At 47.2% G+C, this 18,674-nt stretch overlaps 1 protein-coding gene across 1 annotated transcript in view; it reads right to left on the bottom strand.

Annotated features, from left to right (window-relative positions):
• Positions 1 to 945: 945 nt before the first annotated feature.
• TMEM40 (transmembrane protein 40) overlaps positions 946 to 18,674 on the bottom strand; it is a 33,016-nt gene continuing 15,287 nt past the window's right edge. Inside the window, exons 2-12 of the mRNA XM_003894071.4 lie at positions 18,408 to 18,488; positions 17,625 to 17,753; positions 11,138 to 11,227; positions 9,397 to 9,450; positions 4,530 to 4,565; positions 4,113 to 4,145; positions 3,681 to 3,728; positions 2,753 to 2,824; positions 2,567 to 2,641; positions 1,851 to 1,913; positions 946 to 1,104 (exon numbers count right to left, since the gene is read on the bottom strand). Of these exons, the coding sequence (XP_003894120.2) occupies positions 1,085 to 1,104; positions 1,851 to 1,913; positions 2,567 to 2,641; positions 2,753 to 2,824; positions 3,681 to 3,728; positions 4,113 to 4,145; positions 4,530 to 4,565; positions 9,397 to 9,450; positions 11,138 to 11,227; positions 17,625 to 17,753; positions 18,408 to 18,480 (693 nt within the window). The 5' untranslated portion in view covers positions 18,481 to 18,488 and the 3' untranslated portion in view covers positions 946 to 1,084. The remainder of the gene's footprint in view (positions 1,105 to 1,850; positions 1,914 to 2,566; positions 2,642 to 2,752; positions 2,825 to 3,680; positions 3,729 to 4,112; positions 4,146 to 4,529; positions 4,566 to 9,396; positions 9,451 to 11,137; positions 11,228 to 17,624; positions 17,754 to 18,407; positions 18,489 to 18,674) is intronic.

Genomic DNA, 18,674 nt, shown 5'->3' with positions numbered 1-18,674 from the left:
AGATCTATCATATAGCATGGTGATCATAGTTAAAAACAATGTATTGTATACTTGCAAATTGCTGACAGTAGGTTTTTACTGTTCTCATCATAAAAAAAATGGTATGTGAGGTGATACATATGTTAATTAGTTTGATTTAGCCATTCCACATATTTCAAAACATGTTGTACACTATAAATATATGCAATTTTTATTTGTCTTTTTTTTTTTTTAATTTTAGAGAAAGTGTCTTGCTTTGTCGCCCAGGCTGGAGTGCAGTGGCTTGATCGTGGAGTAGAGTGACTGCTGGAGCCCTGAACTCCTGGGCTCAAGCAGTCCTCCTGCCTCAGCCTCTTGAGTAGCTGGAACTGCAGGTATGTACAGGTATGTACCACCACATTTGGTCATTAACAACAAAAAAAAAATTGTAGAGATGGGGGTCTCACTATGTTGCCCAGGCTGGTCTTGAGCTCTTAGCTTCAAGCGACCCTTAGCCTGAGCCTCCCAAAGTGCTAGTATTACAGGTGTGAGCCCCCATGCCTGGCTGCCATTTTGTTTCTGATGATCATTTTCCTGCCTTTTTTTGGGGGGGTGCAAAAAAATGGTTTTAGTCCCCAGCATCTTACCTGCATCAGGTTCACCAAGGGACCCCAACCTGGTGGCTCCCTGCCTCAGGGCAATGGACTATCCATCTCTCCCGGGATGGCTTGGTAGCACCTGAGAGCATACCCGGATGGCCTGGGATTTGAGAAAAACCATGACCCAGACAGATCACAGCTTGCAGAGCCCATGGTCTCTTGCTATCTTCTGAGAGCAATGACCTCCCAGAATCTTCCTGTTGGTCCAGGTACTGTGAAGGCTCAGGCCCCACGCCCACCCTCTGCCTTCCATCCTGGCAGCTGGGTTGCACAGCAGTACTGCCCAAATGATGCCCCTGCCTGGGCTGGTGCCAACATTCAGACCACATGGAAGGAAAAGCGTTCTTTTTATTGGTCTGGCTTGCTCTCCTGCGCATCTCTCAGAATGCCGGTCTGTCCTTGTGGGCTCAGGTGTCGCAGTGGTGGTCACAGTGGGGCCTGCCTCTGCTGCCCACCTGGCAGTGGCCTCAGTCAGTCTTCCTGAACCCTGGAAGGCAAAGGCCACAAGATGGCATGGGATTCTGAAGGCAGCAGGCTTCATCCCCACCATCACCTCAGATGCCCAAGTACCCCTCACAGCTGGCATGATGTAGTCACCCCAGAAGCCATGGGTCTCAATGACCCACTGTCATAATAGCTAGTTTTCTTTTTATTTATTACATGGATTAAAGGAGACAGATATTTCCCCAGCACAGCCACTTGGCCTCTCCATTCTGAGACATAAGGTGGTCACAGAGCTGTCAGTCAAGAAAGACGATGTGCTTTCGCCCAGCCCAGCCACTGAAGCTGTGTGACTGTGGGCGAGTCGCTCCACCTCTCTGAGCCTCAGTTTCCTATTGGTCAAGTGTAGCATTGCTAAAGCCTACCTCCCCAGTTGCTATTAGGCAAGTATAGCCATGAAGAAGATAGTGTTTGGGGAAGTGTAAAGTTCTATAAGAGAATGAAGACTAACATTTTTCTACTGTTTCACACTTCAGGCCTTTGCATCCATTCCTCACTTGATCTTCACAACACACTTGTGTAGCAGAAAAGTATTACACCTATTTTCCAGTTGAGGAAGCCAAGGCTACATGGCTCATCCAGGGTCACAGAGCTAGTAAACTGGCAGAGGTAGGACTCGAACCTGGGTCCTCTGCCTCCGGGCTGTGTTCTTTCCTGTATGCTAAGTCTCTTTCTAAATGAAGACCCTGCTAGGGAGAAAAAGAGTGAACACAGGAAGACTTTAAAAGTTACCTGTCAGCCTGAACTTCTGGAAGAGGGGGATGAAGCCTTGCAGGACGCTGTGGATGCGGTACACTGCTCAGAAGCAAAGAAAAAGTGAGTTAAGTTTGTACCCCCACAAGGGATACCTGGCCACCATTGGACAAGGACCTAACTCATGCAAACAAAGCTCTGATGGCGGAATTTCAGGCAGCAGGTTAAGCTTAGATAATGGTACTCGAGTTATTATTACTGAAAACAGCAACCGTGAACAGCAGGAATAGTGGCAGGAAACTCACTCGCCAAATTCAGTTCCCAACTCCATTAACTAACTTGTTTTCAGTATCTGGCTAGTTCTATTTTGTTTGCCACTTTTATCAATTTATTTTATAGACAGAGTCTTGCTATGTTGCCCAGGCTGAACAAATTCCTGGGCTCAAGCGATCCTCTTGCCCCAATCTCCTGAGTAACTGGAATCATGAGCGTGTGCCCTGGGCCCAGCCTGTTTGCCACTTTAAACTGTTGCTGTTGCATTGTATGGAGCTGCCCATTTTTCCCACAGGGTTTTGCCAGTGACCTTACGTTGACCTTGAAAGTGGTCAGGAAGAAAACATGAGCATAAGGAAAATTTGTTTTAAAGTGTAGATTGTGACTCTCTGGTCCACACTTGAATAAGTATGAAAATGAGTATTTCTACCCGTCACCCCTCCAAGAGCCTGTGTGTGTGTACATGCTGGGGAGGGGCTTACCTAGTCCAAAGTAGATGCCAACCGTTTCCAGGGAGGCAAAGGTGAGCAGGCCGACCCCAAGAGACATGAACCAGTCTGGAAGGGCAGTGAGGGAAGGAATGGTCAGCCTCCAGGTCTTGACGCCCCTGCCCCCTGCACCCCCCCATGCCATTCCCCTGGTGCATTCCCCAGGGCACCTCCCCTCACCTGCATAATAGTGATAACACACCAGCAAGGCCCCGATGGCAAAGCACAGGAGGACGAAATGGAAAAACTCATCTGTGAAGGCAGGGGTGGAGAATCAGTATCTGCTGCTTTCTCTCTTTTTTGGGGGCAGAGGAGACAAGGTCTTGCTCTGTCACCCAGGGTGGAGTGCAGTTGTGTGATCACAGCTCATTGCAACCTTCAAGTCCTAGGCTTAAGCAATTCTCCTGCTTCAGCCTCACAAGTAGCGAGGCCTACAGGTGCATGCCATCACACCCAACGCATTTTTAAATTTTTAGTAGAGACAAGGTCTCGCTATGTTGCCCAGGCTGGTCTTGAACTCCCGGCCTCAAGCAATCCTCTCATCTTGGCCTCCTAAAGTATTGGGATTATAGTTGTGAGCCAGCATGTCTGGCCTTTTTTTTTTTTTTTTTTTAATTACAAAAAGTCTCTGTGCTGAGCACCATGGTCTTTCCTCTTGCCCTCCCCTTCCTCCTAGAAGTCCCCATGGATTCCAGGCCTGGAGCAGGGAGGTTACTCCCATTTTCACTGCTCCTTTCCCAGAGTCTGGTCTAATCTAACCTTACAACTCTCTCAGCTCAGCTGACCTCCAGCTCCCTATCCTGGCCACAAGGCCTGGAAGGCATTTACCATCCTAGTGACTGTGCATAGCAGAAAGAGCAGAGGACCAGGGCTCAAGCTCAGGCCACACCACTCACGAGCTGTAAGGCCACTCCTCAGCCTGGAACCTCAGTTTTCATATCTGCAAAATGGGAACCATTGTCCCACCCTGTTGAGTTGATTCTGAGCTGAGTAATACGTAAACTGCTGGGCATACGACAGAGGTGGGTAATGATTGCTACTGTGCTATTTCACCCCTAGAAATCCAGCCAGACAGGAAAAAGCAGGTCTGCTACACCAAGTTCCTTACCATCTTTCTTTATATTCTGTCTGCTTAACTGAGAGGCCTCCACTTCTCCTTAGGAACAAGAGAGAGATGAGTGTTTAACTTTGAAGCAGGACAGCAGGTGGGATTTTCTCTTCCCTACCTCATTGAGAATTAATATCCCGGGTACTTCTTCCTGGGTCAGAGGGCACTCACTGCAGGACCAGTCAAGCAAAACTGTGACGATGGGGGTGCTGTCCTTGGAACCCCCACTGACTTCCTCCTCCTTCCTCAGGCCTGAGTCCACCTTCCATTCCATTTCCCCTGCACTAGAGATCCCCCTTCTGAATCATAGTGACATTGGCTGGCAACAGTCCCTGCTGGGACTAACCCACCCTCTCAGGCTGTCTGAAGTCCCAACCCATCGTCTGGAATCAACACCCACTCTGGCTGTCCTATTTGAGCTTGTATATTTACCACTTGCGGGGTCAGAGCCTCTCCTTCGGAGTCCTGGAAACGAGAAACTCAACATTAGTGCCCAACCCTGCTTGGGGTGCCTTAACAGCTGCCTCCACCCTGGGGAAGGCTATAGGTGACCTAAAAAAATGTCCCCATGGAATTCTGCAGCCCCCAAGGATCCTCCTTTCTATTGATGGCTGGTTGGTTGTAATTTCCTTGGGTCTTGCTGGGACAGCTTTCCAAGCTCCCCGGGCTCCCTGCTTCATGCCACAGCTGGCCCAGCCCGCTTGATGAGCCTAGGCTCAGTGGACCTGGGGCTCCTGTTTCTCACAGTCAGATACCCCAACAGGAGCTGGCTGTCTTAGGGGAGAGGTGATGCCTAGACCCGGCTCAACACCAGCACCAACGACCTCTCTCCCCTAACTGGACACTCACCTGATTCCCCAGAGGGTACCACCTCTCCTGGAGCATCTGCACAGAAAGGAAATCAGTGATCATATACCCATGATCCTCTGGGGAGGGAGAAGTCATGCTTCAGGGAAGGTGGATCCTGCTGGGAGACCTTCCACTTAACCTGGAGTGTGCCAGGTGGGGAATGGAGCCGGCTGGAGGGTTCCTGTTCCAACTAAAGGGGCAGCCACCACCCACCAGCCACAGAAAGCTGCTGTAGGAATGCCTGCCCACTCTTACAGGTCTGTCAATTTCCCCAGAGAAGCCAGGTTTTCAGTTAAACTTCCTAATTATAAAAACGTTTGGGCCGGGTGCGGTGACTCACGCCTGTAATCCCAACACTTTGGGAGGCCGAGGTGGGCGGATCACAAGGTCAAGAGATTGAGACAATTCTGGCTAACATGGTGAAATCCCGTCTCTACTAAAAACACAAAAATTAGCTGGGCATGGTAGCACGCGCCTATAGGCCCAGCTACTTGGGAGGCTGAGGCAGGATAATCGCTCAAACCCAGGAGGCAGAGGTTGCAGTGAGCTGAGATCACACCACTGCACTCCGGCCTGGCGACAGAGTGAGACTCTGTCTCCAAAAAAAAAAAAAAAAAAAAGTTTGGCAACTCTCAAATCAAAATGCCATTGCTTGTGAGACATGACATTATTTTATGTACTACCATGTAAGAAAAGCCCTTGACAGTTATAACTATAAGTTGCTAGTGATTTTTTTTTTTTTTGAGATTAAGTCTCGCTCTGTTCCCTGGGCTGGAGTGCAGTGGTGCGATCTCCGCTCACTGCAAGCTCTGCCTCCCAGGTTCACACCATTCTCCTGCCTCACCCTCCTGAGTTGCTGGGACTGCAGACGCCCGCCACCACGCCTGGCTAATTTTTTTGTATTTTTAGTACAGATGGGGTTTCACTGTGTTAGCCAGGATGGTCTTGATCTCCTGACTTCGTGATCTGCCCGCCTCGGCCTCCCAAAGTGCTGGGATTACAGGCGCGAGCCACTGCGCCCAGCCGCCAGTGATTTTTTAAAACAGAGATAGGGCCTTGCTATGTTGCCCAGGCTGGTCTTAAACTCCTGAGCTCAAGCAATCCTCCCACCTTGGCCTCCCAAAGTGCTGGGATTATAGTCATGAACTACCATGCCTAACTTTGCCAGTGATTTTTAAGATGCATCCTGATTTCAGAAATATTCAAATGTGAAAAAAATGTGGGTGTAGAATTGTTGAAATATATTTACATTCATAATTTTATTTTTAAAATTTATTTATTTAGAGACAGGTTCTCTCTCTGTCATCCAGGTTGCAGGGCAATGGCACAATCATGACTCACTGCAGTCTCAAACGCTTGGGCTGAAGCACTCTTCCTGCCTCAGCCTCCCAAGTAGCTGGGATTACAGGTGCGAGCCATAGTGTCTGGCTCTCACAATCATAATTATATATATAATTTATATATATTTATATATTATATAATTATATATAAACATATATTTATATATTATATAATTTGTATAAATTATCTATTATATATTTATAATATTTATTTATTTGAGACAGAGTCTCACTTTGCCACCCAGGCTGGAGTACAGTGGCATGATCTCAGCTCACTGCAACCTCTGCCTCCCAGGTTCAAGCAATTCTCCTGCCTCAGGCTCCTGAGTAGCTGGGATTAAGGGTGCTACCACATCTGGCTAATTTTTGTATTTTTAGTAGAGACGGGGTTTTGCCATGTTGGCCAGGCTGGTCTTGAACTCCTAACCTCAAGTGATCCACCTGCCTCAGCCTCCCAAAGTGCTGGGATTACAGGCGTGAGCCACAGCGCCTGGCCACACAATCATAATTTTAAAAAAGCATTCTGGGCCTGGCGCGGTGGCTCATGCCTGTAATCCCAGCACTTTGGGAGGCTGAGGCGGGAGGATCACGAGGTCAGGAGATCGAGACCATCCTGGTGAACACGGTGAAACCCCGTCTCTACTGAAAACATAAAAAAATTAGCCGGGCGTGGTGGCGGCCGTCTGTAGTCCCAGTTACTTGGGAGGATGAGACAGGAGAATGGCATGAACCCAGGAGGCGGAGCGTGCAGTGAGCCAAGATCACACCACTGCACTCCAGCCTGGGCAACAGAGCAAGACTCTGTCTCAAAATAAATAAATAAATAAAGCGTTCTGGGCCGGGTGTGGTGACTCACACCTGTAATCCCAGAACTTTGGGAGGCTGAGGCGGGTGGATCATAAGGTCAGGAGATCAAGACCAACCTGGCTAACACAGTGAAACTCCATCTCTACTAAAAACACAGGAAAAAAAAAAAAAAAAAAGCATTCTGTGTTTCTGTGTGGGCCGGGCACGATGGTTCACACTTGTAATCCCAGCACTTTGGAAGGTCAAGGCAGATAGATCACTTGAATCCAGGAGTTCAAGACCAGCCTGGGAAATATGGTAAAATCCTGTCTCTACCAAAAATACAAAAATTAGCTGGGCATGGTGGCGCATGCATGTAGTCCCAGCTTCTCAGGAGGCTAAGGTAGGAGAATCGCTTGAGCCCAGGAGGTGGAGGTTGCAGTGAGCCGAGATGGCACCACTGCACTCCAGCCTGAGCAAAGGAGTGAGACCGCATCTCAAAAAAACCAAAAAATAAAAAAACAAACCTACCCCTAACCTGACCCCCCAAAAGCCATTCTGTGAGCCAGATAAAAAGCATCTGCCCACATGGGCCACCCATTTGCACATGCCTACTCCAGGCTATCCAGATGCAGGTGATGACACCTGCTGCCTTTTACCCATAGAACTCTGGACTAGACAGGCAACTCCAAGCTCATGCCATCTTGCTGGCTTCTAGACCTACCAGGGTCTGAGCATGGGGGAGCCAAGCTGGCTTGTACACCTCAATCCTTGGCTCCCGCCCTGATTGTTGAGCCACTTGTCTGGGCTGCCAAGGGTGAGTTGAGTCCTATAGACCTGAGCTGCCACCTCTGCATTAATCCAGTCCTGGGTGTCCTTCCCACACCATTCACCATGTGGTTCTTGGTGCCTGTTCTAGTTCCCTGGTGACCTTGCTCCTAGCCTGTCATCTTCTTTCCCTTAAGGGCAGACAGGCACTTGTATGATCTTCCTACCATCAGGCCCCGACTTCTGTACGTTTCCTGTCCCTCAGGGCAGCCCCAGGACATGAACACCACAAGGGGCACTTAGCATGTGACAATAGGCACTCAGCACACTGAACGCCATCTGCAAAGTGACCAGAGGGGCCAATACGGAGAGTGCAGAGAGCATATCAAGGACAACATGAAATGAGACTTAAGCAATGTAATTTACCAAGCACCTCCAATGTCTAGGGGAAAGAAGTAATTCATGAATACGTGACTGTATCTACATTTTCTACAGTGAATATGAATTACTTAATGAGAAAAATATTTTAAAATACGTATGAACATAAAGGTTTATCTTATTTTACACCCAGTGAAACCTTTCTTAAATTACTTGAGTAATTAAAAACATTTTTCTAAACCAGATTATACTTGTTTCTGTAACAAAAAAAAGGAAGAAAGAAAAGAAAGATGCTGTAATTCTAGCACTTTGGGAGGCCAAGGCGGGAGGATCACTGTCTCTACTAAAAAATACAAAAAATTAGCTGAGTGTGGTGGCACACATCTGTAGTCCCAGCTACCTGGGAGACTGAGATGGGAGGATCACCTGGGCCCAGGAGGTTGAGGCTGTAGTGAGTCATGATCACACCACCACATTGCAGCCTGGACAACAGAGTGAGACCGTGTCACAAAAAAAAAAACAAAAAACAAAAGACAAAAACAAAAACCCACAAGACAGATGTCCCAGAGGCAACCACTGATTGTATTTGTTACATAACAAATGAAATCTTTTCTTTAGCATATACATAAGTGTTTTCCACTGTTTTACTTAGGTTATTGCCAGGCATTAGGAGACGATGTAGATTTCAGAAATATTGGATTAAACACAGATATTAAAGCTTTCTTATCTAGTAGTGTGCATTTGTCATATTCTTTGGCAAAAGAGTTCATTCTACAAGTTCTTCTTTTTTTCTTTTTTTGTTTCTCATTCTACAAGTTCTATTGCATCCTAGTGCTACCAACCAAAGCGCCATATTATTTATGCCTCCTCACTGTAGTAATCAGGGTATTAGAAATAATTATTCTGTAAAATGGGTATTGTGGAGATCAGATCCTTAATTTTTCCTTGTGTGCTGAAACAGCCCAGTATTCCAAGAGAGGGGTTACCGATCACGTCCCATTCTACTCGTTTAGGAGCTGAGGCCCAGAAAAGTGGGTGACTGTTCATGGTCACCCCATAAGTCAAGGTTATAGCTCAGACGAAAATGCAGGATTGGCTGGACGCAGTGGCTCACGCCTGTAATCCCAGCACTTCGGGAGGCCGAGGTGGGCAGATCACAAGGTCAGGAGATCAAGACCATCCTGGCCAACATAGTGAAACCCCGTCTCTACTAAAAATACAAAAAATTAGCTGGGTGTGGTGGTGTGCACCTGTGGTCGCACCTACTGGGGAGGCTGAGGCAGGAGAATCACTTGAATTCGGGAGGTGGAAGTTGCAGTGAGCTGAGATTACACCACTGCACTCCAGCCTGGGCGACAGAGTGAGACTCCGTCTCAAAACAAACAAAGACCCCAGAAAATGCAGGATTTCCTCAAGACAATCTCATGCCCACCTCCCCACCTGCCAATGTCATAACCACCCAACTGGCCACATCTCCTGTATTTGGGTGGGACTTTTCAGCTCATGAATCACCCTCATGACCTTGTTTCCGCCCAACAAAGCCCTCTTTTCCTTCGTCTAATTGTTTTCTCCAAAGCCACTGGGCAACTGATTACCTCCATAGAGCTGAAGCTCATCCTTCAAAACGTCAGGCTCCCCATGCCCAGGACCTGGATGGAGACAAACCCCTTAGTCAGCACTCCCAAACACAGTGACCCAGGCCACTTCCATCTCCCATGGCTTTGAAGCTTAAGAAGTACCAGAGTCCGGCCGGGCGCGGTGGCTCAAGCCTGTAATCCCAGCACTTTGGGGAGGCCCGAGAGATAGAAGAGTGGGATCAGGGTCGGGGGTGAGACCATCCTGGCTAACATGGTGAAACCCCCTCTCTACTAAAAATACAAAAACTAGCTGAGAGGTGGGTGAGCACCTGTAGTCCCAGTTTTCAGGAGAACTAAGGCAGGAGAATGGTGTAAACCCAGGGCCGGAGCTTGCAGTGAGCTGAGATCCGGCCACTGCCAGCCTGAGGCGACAGAAGCGAACTCCATCTCAAAAAAGAAATTGCAAGAGTCCCTTGTGCTGGAGGTGAGGTGGGGGGTGGTCTTCAAGAGGCAAGGCAGCACAAGTACCTTCCCTTTGCCCTCTCTGATGCCCCCAGAGCTTCCAGAGGTGACCACATTCATAAAGCACTCAAGACCTAAGAGGACTTGGACCTTGCTCAGGGTTAATAGTGGGTATATATTGGGCACTAGCATGCACCAACACTGTACTAAGTGATTTATATTTAATACTTCATTTGCTCCTCACAGACATCCTATGAAGAAGGTATTAGTACCTACCCCACCCATTATACAGATAAGGACACTGAGGCTCAAACAGTTACATTATTTTCCCAAAGTCATATAGCCAGCAAGTGGCAACTCTACTAGGTCTGTTGCCAAAGCCTGCGTTCCTAATCATGTTTATATCCAGAAAGAGAACCCAGGGCTCAGCTCTAGCCTCATGGGCAGCATTTATTAAACAGCTTCTGTGTGACAGGTTCTGTACTAGGCAATAATTCAGCCCTTTTCCCAGTGGTCTTTCCTTCCTATGAAATTTGTTGTTTATTTCTTTTGCAAAAATTATTTCCTGGTTGTAAAAATAAAACATGCTCTGCCAGGCGCAGCGGCTTACCCCTGTAATCCCAGCACTTTGGGAGGCCGAGGTGGGTGGATCACTTGAGTCCAGGAGTTGGAGACCAGCCTGAGCAACATGGTAAAACCCCATCTCTACTAAAAATACAAAATTAGCCAGGCATGGTGGCACATGCCTGTAATCCTAGCCTCCTACTTGGGAGGCTGAGGAAGGAAAATTGCTTGAACCCGGGAGGTGGAGGTTATGGTGACCCAAGATCGCGCCATTGCACTCCAGCCTGGGCAACAAGAGTGAAACCCTGTCTCAAAAAAATAAATAAATAAAAAATAAAACATGCTCATTGTAAATTATTTATAGTATAGGACAGTTCAAAAAAAGGAAAATAAAAATCACTTATAATTCCACCATCTTGAGATAACCACTATTAACATTTTGGTATTTTTCCTTCCAGTTTTGATTATAACCATATGTCTGAATTTTTATAAAGTATATACGAGATCAAATTAATTCTATGATTTGGCATCTTTCTTTTCGGTTCAGATGAAGAGCAGAGCTGTCACCAGGACAGGGTGTAGCATCCTTTATTCTGCTGCTGTCAGGCTATTTCCTATTTTATCCTGCCGTAAACAATGCTGTGAAGAACATCACACAGGCAGGTTCAGTCCCACTGAGAAACTTAACAGTGAGTGAGTAGGCAAAAGAAAAATGGTAAGGCCTATTGCCTACCGGGTGAGCTGTTCCCATGGGGGTGTCCAGCCCCCAGGCTCCGTCGACGTTTTCTGGTTGCTCTGGGGTGCTGGTCTTCATCGCTGCTCTCTGCGGGGAACAAACACAAGCTGGAGGAGAAGCTCAGCCTGGACTGAGCTGGGAATGCGTTCATTCTGGTGGCCATTCTCAGAATTTAGTTTATGCGAAGAGTGTGGTTTGGTGGGAGGAACTCTGATTTGGGGACTGGAGATAGGAGACCTGCCACTCACATTCTGTGTGACTTTGGACAAATCCCTTAATATTTCTGTTGATTTCATGTCTACATAATATTTCTGCTGCTGCCTTGCCTACTTTATAAGACTTCCATGAAGATAAGACAAGGTCCCATGAGGCGTCACAGTACTGAGATGGCTTCCATCCCACCAAGTGCAGGGGCTGTGTCATCTCTGTTTCCCCACCCATCACACTGGCTCTGGATGTTTGCTGTGTCTCCCACCTGCCGGAATATCCTTCCTGTTTGTCTGTGTTATTGAGAAGCTTAAGCTGATGTCACACCTCCTATAGAAAGCCTTTGCCAACTGCCCCAGCTCACACTGGTCTTGCCTTTCCCTGCTGGGGTTTCTATAGCACCAACTGTTTGTCCTTGACTCAATGGACATGAAGGCCAGCGGTCTCATGATGTGCCTCTCTCCAAACATTTCATCTCCTGAAGGACATGACCTGGGTTCTCCACCCTGCAAGGGTGCCTAGCTGTGAACAGGAGCTTGATCAAGACTTGAAAATGGTTGTCATTTGTGCTCTTTGGCCAGTCAGCATTCCAAGAATTCAGGTCTACGAGTTTCTGGCTCCAGGTCCAAAAGATTCCTTTATCCCAAGACAGGACCATGGGACCTCCTGGTCAGTCATGGGCAATTTAAAAAATTCCAGGAAACCAAATTAATTGTGCTTAAACATCAGTGCATCTGTGATCTCAATTGGATAAGGAGGAAGAGGGATTGGGAAGCTCAACAAAATCACAACAGTGGTGTTTATCTCAGAAGAGAGGATTTTGACTTCTATTCTCTTCTATATTTCACAAATATTCATCAGTGCAAAAAATGACTTTTTATTGCTAAAAAGATAATGCATGTTGCAAAATAAAGAAATACAGAAAACAAAGTAAAAGTTATTCCAATTTTCTTTCTTTTTTTTTTTTTTTATTTGAGACAGAGTTTCTCTCTCGTTGCCCAGGCTGGAGTGCAATGGCGTGATCTCAGCTCACTGCAACCTCCACCTCCCAGGTTCAAGCGATTCTCCTGCCTCGGCCTCCCTAGTAGCTGGGATTACAAGCGCCCACCACCACGCCCGGCTAATTTTGTACTTTTAGTAGAGACAGGGTTTCTCCATGTTGGTCAGGCTAGTCTTGAACTCCCGACCTCAGGTTATCCGCCCGCCTTGGCCTCCCAAAGTGCTGGGATTAGAGGCATGAGCCACCCAGCCTGGCTTTTTTTTTTTTTTTGAGGCGGAGGAGTTTTGCTCTCTTGTTGCCCAGGCTGGAGTGCAGTGGCACGATCTCGGCTCACTGCAACCTCCGCCTCAGGTACAATGATTCTCCTGTCTCCAGCCTCCCAGAGTAGCTCAGATTGCGGGCATGTGCCACCATGCCTGGCTAGTCTTGAGCAGAGGTCTCCTCTGTCGCCCAGGCTGGGTGCGTGGCGGATCTCACTACAGCTCACCTCAGGGGTTATGCCATTCTCCTGCCTCAGCTTCCGGTAACTGGGACAACGAGCGCCAGCCACCTCACCCGGCTTTAGACCTGTGTTACCGCGTAGGGCTGAGACTCACCCGTGTTGCTTCCAGGATGGTCTTGATCTGACCTTGTGATCATCCGGCCTCAATGCTGAGATGAAGCTTTGAGCTGCGGCGCTTTCCGGCCATTTTTTTGGCAGAGCGGTTTCACCATATTAGTCAGGCTAGTTGTGAATTCCTGACCTCAGGTGATCCAGCCACCTTGGCCTCTCAAAGTGCTGGAATTACAGGTGTGCACCACCACGGCGCAGCGGTACTCTAGAATTTTTATCCACTAGAGACAATTGCCATCAATGTGTGAATAAACATTGTTTTAGCTTTTTCTGTGATATATTCATAATACAATTTTTTTGGAGACAGGGTCTTACTCTGTCACCAAGGCTGAAGTGCAGTGGTACAATCAGGGCTCACTGTAGCCTTGACCTTCCAGGCTCAAGTGATCTTCACACCCCAGCCTCCTGAATAGCTGGGATTACAGGTATGTGCCACCATGCCCAGCTAATTTTTTGTATTTTAGTAGAGATGGGGTTTCGCTATGTTGCCCATGCTGGTCTCGAACTCCTGGACTCAATTGATCCACCCACCTTGGCCTCCCAAAGTGCTGGAATTACAGGCGTGAGCCACCCTGTCCAGCCTAATACAATTTTTTTAAATAAAAGGTATTATGGAATATATGCTGTTTAAAATGAAGACTATTTTTTGTATATGCTCTCTGATTGAGTTACTTAAAAAATTACCCAAACTGCAGAACTGTGAGCTAAATGCACCTTTTTTCTTTCTCTTTTTCTTTTTTTTTGAAACGGAGTCTCACTCTGTCACCCAGGCTGGAGTGCAATGGCACAATCTTGGCTCACTGTAACCTCCGCCTCCCAGCTTCAGTGATTCTCCTGCCTCAGCCTCCTGAGTAACTGGGATTACAGGCGCCCGCCACCACACTTGACTAATTTTTGTATTTTTAGTAGAGAAAGGGTTTCACCATGTTGGCCAGGCTGGTCTTGAACTCCTAACCTCAGGTGATCTGCTTGCCTTGGCCTCCCAAAGTGCTGGAATTGCAGGAGTGAGCCACTGCACCCAGCCTCTTTTCTTTATAAATAAATTTTTTAAAAAAAGTTAACCATGGCAGAAAGACTCACTGTTCGGCTGGGCATGGTGGCTCACGCCTATAATCCCAGCACTTTGGGAGGCCAAGGCAGGTGGATCACGAGGTCAGGACTTCAAGACCAGCCTGGCCAAGATGGTAAAACCCCATCTCTACTAAAAATATACAAAAAAATTAGCTGGGTGTGGTGGCATGCGCCTGTAATCCCAGTTACTCTGGAGGCTGAGGCAAAGAACTGCTTAAACCTGAAGGGGCGGAGGTTGCAGTGAGCTGAGATCGCGCCACTGCACTCCAACCTGGGCGACAGAGGGCGAGACGCTGTCTCAAAAAAAAAAAAAAAAAAAGACTCACTATTCTTTGCTAGTGTCCCTAGTACCCATGACAAAGACTGGCACAAGTTTGGTGCTCAGTAAATATTTGTTAAATAAATGTAAGGAATACACTAATACGTTTTGGGTGGTTATCTCTGGGTAATGGAGCAAAGGGTGATTTATTTTCTCATATGTCTGTTTCCCTATATACTCTATATTTTCTATAAAGTACCTGTGTGTAATCTTTTACAGTTGACAATAAAACTTCATCTAAAAATAACTAGATTAAAACAGGTATGTGGGCTAGGCGCGGTGGCTCACACCTGTAATCCCAGTACTTTGGGAGGCTGAGGCCGGCGGATCACGAGGTCAGGAGATCGAGACCATCCTGGCTAACACGGTAAAACCCCGTCTCTATTAAAAGTACAAAAAATTAGCCGGGTGTGGTGGCGGGTGCCTGTAGTCCCAGCTCCTCAGGAGGCGAGGCAGGAGAATGGTGTGAACCCAAGAGGCGGAGGTTGCAGTGAGCCGAGATCACGCCACTGCACTCCAGCCTGGGCAACAGTGCAAGACTCTGTCTCAAAAAAATAAATAAATAAGTAAAAATAAATAAATAAATAAAACAAGTATGTGGGAGAGAGATGCTGGATGTGACTATGAGTGAGGGTCCTGCGTGTGAGGACGGCAGGGCTGCAATGAGGTACCCAGGCTTGGGGCCTCTGGGGTAACAGGTCCCCATGTTCTGGCTGCAGGTCGGTCACGGTAGGATCAGGGACCAGGGACCTGAATGTCAGCCTGTCTTCATGCTTCTAGGACTGTGGCTTTCTCCTGCTGCTTTCTCTTAGTGCTCCATTTGGCTAATTTCAGCCAGTCCCATGTATGAGGTGGAGACTCCAGGGTGCCTGGGTGCCAGGGATTATGGTCACATGGGGGACATTTTTGGAGGAGCAGCACTCCTTGAGGAACAACCAGAGGACAGAACACTCCTTCCGGCCCAGGGAGGAGAAACGAAACGACAGGCAACAAACAGCCCCCTCCCTGCACCTGGAAACTCTTCTTCCAGAGCCAAACCTCATACACGGTGGGCTTGTGTGTTTTCTCGTTTTTTGTGTTTAATTGGGGAGACGGCTTCCTTTCCAGTGCCATGAGGAGACTGGCTACAAACAAACCCACGGGGCCCACTGACCAGTCTCCCTCCTCTGCTGAAATGATCATTGATTTTGTGGCTTTGGGCCTTGGTCTCAGCATTTGCAACATGAGGACATAAGACCAGAGCTTTTCTTTTCTTTTTTTTTTTTTTCCTTCCAGCCCAGGGGACCTTCCATTAAATAAAATCTTAAGCTCAAGCCCACGGCATAAAAGAGATCATAGTGCAGGAGCTCTGGCTGAGGAGAGTTAGCCTCCCCGGTTCCACAAAAACCTCCAGGGAATCCCAAGTTGGTTACTGAGTTCTCTTAGAGCAGGTCAGTTGTCCTCTCTGTGCTTCAGTTTTCTCACTTGTAAACTGGGAATAATAATAGTACCTTCCTTTATGGGTTGCTGGGAGAATTGAGTTATTACATGCAAGTGCTTAGAACCGCTCCCAGCACAGAGTAAGCCTTCAATAAATATTGCTGGTGCTACTACTATAAAATTCAGCCTTATATTTTGAATTAAAAGAATACAAATGAAAGAACATTCTGCTGTTTCTTGGAGAATAATGTGGTTATTTGTAATCAAGATGCTATTGGAGGCCAGGCACAGTGGCTCACGCCTGTAATCCCAGCACTTTGGGAGGCCGAGGCGGGCAGATCACCTGAGATCAGGACTTCAAGACCAGCCTGGCCAACATGGAGAAACTTTGTCTCTACTAAAAATACAAAAATTTGGCCAGGCATGGTGGCAAGTGCCTGTAATCCCAGCTACTCAGGAGGCTGAGGCAGGAGAATCGCTTGAGCCCAGGAGGCAGAGGTTGCAGTGAGCCAAGATCATACCACTGCACTTCAGCCTGGGCGACAGAGCAAGACTGTGTCTCAAAAAAAAAAAAAAAAAAAAGATGCTATTGGAGATGTTGTTCCTCTAAACCCACTAAAGTACTGGCAAGGAATCAATACTTAGGAATGATTTGTACAAAAATTCAAAAGGCAAAAGCTTTTGCACAAGGATGCTCATGAGCATGATAAACCTGGGAGGGGAAGATCATAACACAACAATTACTTTTAGAGCTATTAATATGTCCTTTTTGCTAAGACTTTACCTGTATAACGAATTTAATCCTCACAAGAATCCCATGAGGTATTATGTATTGCTATCATCCCCATCTTATAGATGAGGGCACTGAGGCAGCCAGGGGTTGAGCAGTTTACCCAAGAACATGTAGCTAATTAGTGGTAAAGACAGGATTTGAACCTGTAACACATGCTTTGACTATGGCACTGGGGTGCCCCTAATAAACCTAAATGTTACTTTACATGAGATGCAGCCACTTGAGGGGCTGTTCGGTAAACATTAAAAATAACTGCAGAGGCCGGGCGCAGTGGCTCACGCCTGTAATCCCAGCACTTTGGGAGGCCTAGGCGGTGGATCACGAGGTCAGGAGATCGAGACCATCCTGGCTAACACGGTGAAACCCCCGTCTCTACTAAAAATGCAAAAACTTAGCTGGTCCATCTCTTTGGGGAAGGTGTTTGGAGGTTATTCTGGTTGTAATGGAGTGGCTACAGAAATAAAGTAATTTGGCGGCGGTGGCTCAAGCCTGTAATCCCAACACTGGGAGGCCGAGAGGCAGGCGGATCGAGGTCAGGAGATCCCGAGACCATCCCTGTGCTCTGGTGAAACCCGTCTCTACCTAAAAATAGAAAAAATTAGCCAGGCATGGTGGTGGGCGCCTGTAGTCCCAGCTACTTGGGAGGCTGAGGCAGGAGAATGGCGTGAACCCGGGAGGCAGAGCTTGCAGTGAGCCGAGATTGCACTACTGCACTCCAGCCTGGGCGACTGAGCAAGACTCCATCTCAAAATAAATAAATAATAAATAAATAAATAAACAAATAAATAAATAAATAAAAATAGCTGCAGAGATATTACAGAATAACATGGCAAAAAGCTTAGGACAAGATGGGGGAAATTTTTAAATGGAGGACAGAATTGCCTATACTATCAATTATAACTGTGTACATAGAAGGACGTGTGGACAGATCGGCTCTAGAAGAGAATGTGGAGAAACAGTATTGGAGTTTCAAATACTTCAATGACTTCAAGTATGGGGGATTGTTTCCCCATGTAAATCTTTTTCTTGAATAATGCACATATATTTAAATCTTTGCTATACCTGAGGAGGAGGAGGAGGAAGAGGATGAGGAGGAAGAGGAGGAGGAGGAAGAAGACTTGTCTCTTTCATACTGTTCTTGGGAAAATAGTCCAGCCTTCCCATCTTGCTTATGGAAATCTGTCTCTCCATCTGCAAGGCACATAGAGGCCAGGGGATGAGCATTTCCCACCCTTCCCACCCCAGGGACCACCCAGTCCTCTCCAGGGTTCTACTTGGACTTGAGCCAGGAAGGACTGGATTATCTTCCCAAATATCTAGGGCCAATGCAACGTGCAGGAGACCAAGGCTCTCAGAGATACCAGGGGCTCAAGGAAGGCTCAGTACAGAGACCTATCTGAATATGGACTCAGAAAAGGGGTTTCTAAGCCCCCTGCCCTGCCCAGAGAAAGCTAGACTCTGTAGAGGAGTTGCCAATTTAGGATCCTTTGTAAATTACAGCCAAGATGGCGTGTGATCAAGCCCTAAACCTTCCCATTCCCCATTCTGGGGTCACACAGGACCCTCTCTACCTTCTAGGGGTATCCCTAGTGCCAGCCCAAGCCCCCAGAGAATTCTTGAGATTTGGCAAGCAGCTGAGGGTCCCCATAGCTAGATAGCACAGAAAGACAGATTGGACCATGCACATGTATGTGTGCATGTGTGTATAACCACTACTTCCCCATTTCAACTGTGATTTGAGGCCCTGTGCAAAATGAGCTGAGCAGGGTCTTCTTCCATCCCTTCTACTTTTGGACTCCACCTCCCATGTGGTTTTGCCCAGAGGGTCAGAGAAGGCAAACGTACAGTCTAGATCTTCCGTTTCTCTGTGGACTTGACCGTTGTCTTGAGGCTGGGAGGGGGATACTGAAGTCTCCATGGCTTTTCCTGGAGGAATAACAATAATCAGTAGTTAATATCACCTTAGTTAATATCTTAATATATAAAGAGCTTGGCAAATAAATAAGAAAAAGACAAACACTCAACATTCAAAGGAATAAGAAAATTAATTAACAAAAAAATGGTAGTTCTGTTGGCAAGCAAGAAGGCCAGAGGCAGTGGAGGGAGGAGGAT

The sequence above is a fragment of the Papio anubis genome, chromosome 2, assembly GCF_008728515.1.
Source record: "Papio anubis isolate 15944 chromosome 2, Panubis1.0, whole genome shotgun sequence".
Taxonomy (NCBI): Eukaryota; Metazoa; Chordata; class Mammalia; order Primates; family Cercopithecidae; genus Papio; species Papio anubis.
This window is presented reverse-complemented; position numbering and strand designations above follow the sequence as displayed.